General features: G+C 33.0%; 1 protein-coding gene across 1 annotated transcript; it reads right to left on the bottom strand.

The window, feature by feature from the left end:
* Positions 1-3,290: 3,290 nt before the first annotated feature.
* LOC107838901 (probable polyribonucleotide nucleotidyltransferase 1, chloroplastic) lies at positions 3,291-6,586 on the bottom strand. The gene has a single exon (XM_016682151.2). The coding sequence runs from the start codon at positions 6,463-6,465 to the stop codon at positions 3,820-3,822; it is 2,646 nt and encodes an 881-aa protein (XP_016537637.1). The 5' UTR covers positions 6,466-6,586; the 3' UTR covers positions 3,291-3,819.
* Positions 6,587-7,619: the final 1,033 nt, after the last annotated feature.

Genomic DNA, 7,619 nt, shown 5'->3' on the forward strand with positions numbered 1-7,619 from the left:
TACCGTAAGGCTTATAATTATATTAGAAAAATTCTCAATAGGTTTAAATATTAACAAGTGGGAACCCCATAACAAACTAGTGGCATAGCTTAGTTGTAGGAGCAGCACACCTAAGATGCGTGTCATGTTACTGCTGATCGTGAGTTCGAACCCCTGTGGAGGTTCTTGGATCCGCCTCTGAGAAGAAGATGAAGAAAATAAAATAAAAATTGATCAAAATAAGTCCTCATATGCGTTGTCAATGAGTGTATTATGCTCACTATGTCATATCAGTAAAAGGTGTCAAAATAACATAGTGAGATACGAGTTTAGGCGTTTAAAATAAATAATGACTAATTGAGGTGCTAAAATGAAAGTTTGTGCTAAGTTTAGGGGCTCACGACATGTTTAGCCTTATACATGTGATTGTATTTGTCGACTAATGAAATAAATAGATGGATTTTTAGAGAATTGTGTTTTAGGTTGGATTAATTTTCCTTCACTCTATGAACAAAGCAATATCAAAATAATTTTCAACAAATTCTTTTGGATATTTTCTATATTATAGAAGAGCCAGTGTCGGCGTGGTTTCGACATGACTGCTTTAGCAGGTTGATTGTTCCGTGATTTTGCTGTATCACCCCTAATTAATTATTATAAATTATTTATATATTAAAAAATTAATAATATTTAATTAAAAAATAAAATAGGCATTTATGATATATCCGTTTCAGCTGCTTCAGCCGTAATTTTAATATATCACCCTCTAATTAATTATTATAAGTCATTTATGTATTAAAAAATTAATAATATCCAATCTCTTATTTTACTATATCATCCCTAATTAATTATTACAAGTCATTTATGTATTAAGAAAATTAATAATTTTTAATTTAAAAAGGTACAATAAATATTTATGACATGTTTGTTTCAGCTGCTTCAACCGTGATTTTACTATAGAATCCTTAATTGATTATTATAAGTCATTTGTGTATTAAAAAATTAATAATATTTAATTAAAAAATAAAATAGACATTTATGAGATGTCTGTTTCAGCTGTTTTAACCATAGTTTTACTAAATATCATCCCTAATTAATTATTATAAGTCATTTCAGTATTAAAAAATTAATAATATTTAATAAAAAGTGTAAAATAGATATAAAAATGATAAATTAACTCTTAATGTTTTAAATTAACTTGACGTCTTATATGAGGTCCACTAAAAAAATTTCACAAATATTTTTATAGTAATTTTGCTATGTCACTTCTAATTAGTTGTTGCAAGTTATTTAAGACATTTATGTTTCGCTGTTTCAATCGTGATTTTACTATATCACCCCTAATTAATTATTGTGGTCATCTAAGCATTGTATCACTTAAATTGAAATTAAAAAAAAAATATTATAAGTCACAATAATTAAAAAATTAAGCTATTTAAAGAATATAATTGACTATCGACGACACAAAACTCTGTACAAGGAGAGTAACATATATTATTCAAAAATTACATAAGAAGTATCATAAATTACAATAGTTAACAACTTAAAATATCTAAAAATAATTTAATATGTTATATATTTTTAAAAAATACGTAAAAATACTATAAATCACAATCAACAACTTAAAAAATTTAAAGATATAAAATATTTGGTTGACTCTCAAAAATATATTGGTATCACTTAAATTGGAATAGAAGAAAAATATTATAAATCACAATAATTAAAAACTTAAATTATTTTTAAAATATAATTGACTATCAATACCATAAAAATTTGGACAAGAAAAGTAATGTGTATTATTTGAAAATTACATAAAACATCTACATAAGTATGCTTCATCGTGTTCTCAAAGTCAAATAACTTAAATTAATATGATAGACCGTAACTTATAGTTTTCTTTTTTATATAATTTTTTAAGTACTTAAAATTTAAATATAAAATATTAATTTAATTTAACTTTAAAGAACAAATTGACAAATAAAAGAGAAGGAGAATGAAAGTAAAGGATCTTTATGTCGGCTTAGTAGGAGAATACATTGCAATTTTAAATTATTAATTGCAACTCACATGTGATGTAATATGCAATGACTAGGTAATCTTTTATCTTTTTCAACAATTAAATTTTATTTTAGACAACAGGTGTCAAGTCTTGTATCAATTTTAATCTCACACTTTATACTTAATATAGCAAATCTCAGTAATATGATTTAACTCTAAACTTCAAAATGCATCAAATTTTGTTATTTATATGAGTAAGTTATATATAATTATTTAGTAAGATAATTTGACTTATTGAAAAATATTATCAAGTAGTTAATATGTTTTGTATATTCATATTCTATAATTCATAATTCGAATTTATATCAATCTAATTTTTCGTATATAGGCAAAATATCTTGATGTTGAGCCCGTACTGACATCGGTCATGCTCCACTAGTTACATTTAGAGTTGAATGACGAAATCTCGAGCCCTGTGCTATTTTAATTGACGTAGATTAATCTAAGTGCTACGCTTTAGCACGTAAAAATGTAATAAACGCATGTTTAAGTGATCATGGGATAATCCTTAAATCACCTACGCTGACAAGGAAAGGGGATGAGATAGAAAAAAGTTTAGTAGAGTATTATATTCTACTCTATTTTAGAGTAGGTGGACGGAGCTGCTTAACCCTTGTTAGTGAGGTATCCATGGAATTAATGGTGGTACAATCAAGCTAGTCCTTTTTCTTAATAAATAAATTATATATCAAAATGAGGACTGAACATAGAATCGTCAATATGGGTTAGGCCCGTTGAGTCGGCTCAACTTGACCTGTAATTTGATAAAATTGGACTTTAATTTTTACAACTCGTTTAAGAACAAGACTTTTTAGCCCGGCTCGAATAAATCCATGGCCCATGTGGCTTGAGCAATGTAAGTTGGACTAGCCCGTGGGCCAATCCGTAAATCAAATACATGCAACTATTTAGATGGTTTATTAGTAGTTTTATTTGTTTCAAAAGATATCAATGTCAAAAGGTATTTAATTTCGCTATTAGAAATATTTTTGGAGGTGTTGAAGACTTGATTAACAAGTATATAATATTGTCTGATAATATTTATATTTATTAAAATTCTAAAATTAAATTATAAAATATTATTTTTTTTAAAATGAGCTGGCCCATGAGACCCGCAGCTCACAAAGTAATGGTGTGGGTTGGCATTTTTTGACCCATCATTTTGATGGACCAATCCGATTTGATCCGTCAAACTCAAAAGTCGTGTGGACTAGCTCGAATGGGGTGGGTCAACCCGTAATGACAAATCTAACTGAAACAACATCACATCATCTCTTGGTAGCTTCAAGGTATTACATTAAAAACTATCGTGTTTGAACCAGTAACTTCTGGTGGAAACAGAAAATTTTTTGATTTGCTGCAGCTTACAATTCTTAACTTCAATCATATTCAGAATGGTTTGCTGCAGCTTACAATTCTCAACTTCAATCATATTCAGAATGGTTACAGCAGAGAGAAAAAAACAAGCTGCATGGATGTATAAACTGATCGTGCGTACTGGGCTTTCAGAACCATGAGTCTTAATCACACGGGATGCATATATCGCCAAGAAAATTACTGCATCTACATTTTCTTCCATTCTAAAACCCGTCACAACCAACCTGCTAGCTTTCATGTCAGCTTCAATCATAACCGCTCTCTCTATTTGATAAAAGAAAAAACAAGTGTCTGAATTTCAGCCAATCCAATTATAACTCATTCTTCTCAACTCTCCATCCTCTTTTATATCCAACTGAGAGGACAGCTCTCAGTCACCTGCTACATTGTCAAAATGAGATTGAATCACCCACCATCCTTTGATACAGCCACAGCTTTCTTAGGTTTACCCTTGTCTGGAGTTTTCGGTGAAACTACTTTGTCATTTGGAAGGCTAGCACTGCGTGGCTTTGTACTTTGTTTCTCGGTCTCAGCATCTGGAAGTAATGCTCGTCGGCTTAAGCGAAGTTGCCCCTTGTCATTGATCTCTATGAGCTTGACATCCAGGCGGTCTCCAACTTTGAAAGCATCTTCAGCCTTAGCTAGCCAATTTGCACTCAGCTCACTGATATGGCATAATCCCTCTCGGCCAGGTGCAATCTCCACAAAAGCACCATAAGGTGCAATAGATTTAATTTCACAATTCCTGTATATGTCACCAACAGTTGGAACCATTGTTAGATTACTTATGATGGCTTTTGACTTTTCCAGGCTTGACAAATCCTTTGCAGTTATTTTAACCACGCCATCATCTTGTGTGTCAATAGCTTCAACACCAGTTTCTTCAATAATGCTCTTCACCTTCTTTCCACCAGCGCCAATTATAAGGTTTATTTTTTCTGGTTTAACCCTCATAACATGGATGAGCGGAGCATATTTTGACAGCTTTCTTGAAGGGGATGGTGAGCATTTTGACATCTCAGCAAGAATGTGCTTTCGACCATCTTTTGCTTGTAAGAGAGCTTGTTTCATGATTGGCAGAGTAATTCCTCCTACCTTTATGTCCATCTGAAATGCTGTAATACCAACATCATTTCCGGCAACCTTGAAATCCATATCTCCTGATGCATCTTCAGAACCCAATATGTCTGAAAGGATGAGTGGAGTTCCATCTCCACCAAATTCCTTTGTATCCAGAACCATACCCATTGCAATACCTGCAATAGAACACTTAACAGGAACACCAGCATCTTGCAAAGCTAAGCACCCACCACATACAGACGCCATACTCGATGAGCCATTGCTTTCAGTGATGGTACTCTCAACACGAACAGTGTAAGGGAAGTCATCATCAGGAGGCAGTATTGGTTCTAGTGCTCTCTCTGCAAGCATTCCATGACCAATTTCTCTTCTAGATGGGGCCCCTACCCGCCCAACTTCACCAACGCACGAAGGTGGAAATGAGTACTGAAGATAAAATCTCTTGTATTCATCTTCATCTACAAGATTGTCTATCTTCTGCGCCATTTGCTTATCACCAAGGGTTACCACCGCCAATGACTGTGTTTCACCTCGAGTGAAGAGAGCACTCCCATGTGCCCTAGGAAGTAGTCCACAGCGTGCATCAATCGACCGTATCTCCTGAGGGCTCCTTCCATCACTTCTCTTACCTTTCTCCACGATCCGTTTCCGCAAAAAATTGGAAGTAACTTCCTTAAATACCAACTTCACATCTACCTCAGAGAACAGCAATGGCACAGTTTTTCTTGCAATTGGCTTTATGTGAACATCACCCTCATCAACTTCACCATCAACCACCACTTCTTCATCTTCGTCCTCCTCTAGCAAATCTGGCATCATCTCAGTTGACCCAAGAGCTCCCATTGTACTGATATAACCCTTCTCAGACAATATGCTTATGACATGATCTTCCAATGATGATAACGCCTTTCTTCTTGGAATCTTGTTTTTAATTTGTAGAACTTCCACTAACTCACTGCCAGCAATTTCTTCGACTAGCTTATACAGCTCTTTAGGAGGTAATCTGATTGCATCAAACATTTTTGGTTTGCCACATTTCTGCACTAAACCTTCCACCTCCTTGCAAATGCCCCGCACAGCATCCTGCCCAACTTGTACAGCTTCAAGCAACTTGTCCTCTGGAATAAAATCACAGTACCCCTCGATCATCAATGTTGCATTTTTGGTCCCTGCTAGTAGCAAATCCAACTTGGAGTTTTCCATTTCCTGAATGGTTGGATTCACGACGAACTTATCGCCAATAAGACCAATTCGAACTCCAGCAACAACTTCTGAATTTGGTACTTCTGACAAAGCCATAGCAATTCCAGCAGCTGTAACTGCCAATGCATCAGGTGGATGCAAACCATCATAACTCAACACCCACGAAAGTACTTGAGTTTCATAATAGAACCCTTTGGCCATGGTTGGACGTAAAGGCCTATCTATCAATCTACAAATGAGAACCTCATGATCTTTTGTCCTCCCTTCTCGTTTAAAAAACCCTCCACTAGTTCGACCAGCTGCAGAAAAACGTTCTTGATAATGAACAGAAAGTGGGAAAAAATCACCAGGCTCACTTGGGACATCGGATAAACAAACAGTTGTATAGATAATAGTTTCACCATCTCTAATTGTAACAGCCCCACTAGCTTGTCTTCCTATAAGACCTGTCTCAACTGTTATATGTCTATCGCCAACGGGAATTCGAACAGAGAAGGGTGAACCTTGAACTCCAGCACTATCCGCAGCTAAAACAGACGCATCCTCTGAAGCTCTTACGGAGAATTGAGTAGAATTTCGGCTAATGCTTCTTCTTTTTCTTCTTCCATTCCTCCTGATTTCCAGTGTTGAAGAAGCAAGAAAGTGATAGCTTCTTCTGTTGTGTAGCTGTAGAGGGAAAGCGGGGTAGGACCTCCACAGTTCGTTGCGACAAACAACTGTTGGTACGAACTGCAGAGGTCGGCCATGAAAGCTAGGGTTTGCAAGCATTTCTGCTTCACCACAAATTATAGGTGGTGGTGCTACTGAGACAGGGATCGGTGATATCACTTTGAAACAAAACAAAAAGATAAGTGCAAATGACTTTAATTTGCACTTATTTCACTTAGTTGGAAGAAAATTTTTCTCAAAAAATAAGTTTTTTTTTTATGTATACATTTATATATATTTAATATAAATTAATAAAAACAAATAGAATAAGTGAAGTGAGATAAGAAAAAAGAAATTAAATTTAAAAAATAATTTTTTTTGAAGGGGTAGGAGTGGGGTAAGATAAAAGTTTTAATTAAATTAAAAAAAAAAATTTTATGGTAAGGATTAATAGTAGCGGAGTCAAAATTTTTAATAAGAAAATTCAAAAGTAAATAGTATACAACAAATTAAAAAGGGTTCAACATTTAGTGTACACATATAAAAAAATAAATTTAATTATATGTAAATAGTATAATCAATCAATATAAAGAGCTGAAACATAGATATGCTGATGTGGCGCTCTCTATGATCAGCATTTCTATTTATCTATTTTCTTAATTTTTTTAACTTATTTTCCTCTTTTTATGTTAAAAAAATCTCGAGAAAATTAGTTAATGTTACAGTTTCTCTTCCCTCATTATTGTTGCAATTTATTTCTTAATTTTCTTTACCTTCTTTATCTTCCATTTCCTTTTCTTAAATTAGCACACATTTAATTAAATGGAAAATGAAAAGACCAAAACCTTTCATTCTCCAAAGCTATTAAATTTTTTTCATATAAGTTGAGAGAATTCATAGTGATGTGTCTCTGAACATTCCAATGCATTTGAATGATCCAGCTAATATGATCTGTGCTGGCGTATATTTGAATTTAGATTGGATTGAATTAATTATGAGAAGACCATTTAAAAACAGTGAAGCTTTTAGAAAAATTAAAGAATCTTTAATTAGTAATTATTTAGAATATATAAGTTTAAATAAAATAAAAGAAAACCCACAAAGATTAGCCTACCAAATTACCTTAATATCTAGTGTTGAAGCAGAATTAATAATCCATTTAAAATCTAGAAGAATGAGACACATACCACCTAATTATGATAAAATCAGATTTAGATATCCACTAAAATATTATAAATATGGTTTAAATGAATAAAATACAAAAATACAAAGAA

This window comes from Capsicum annuum, chromosome 8 (assembly GCF_002878395.1).
Source record: "Capsicum annuum cultivar UCD-10X-F1 chromosome 8, UCD10Xv1.1, whole genome shotgun sequence".
Classification (NCBI taxonomy): domain Eukaryota; kingdom Viridiplantae; phylum Streptophyta; class Magnoliopsida; order Solanales; family Solanaceae; genus Capsicum; species Capsicum annuum.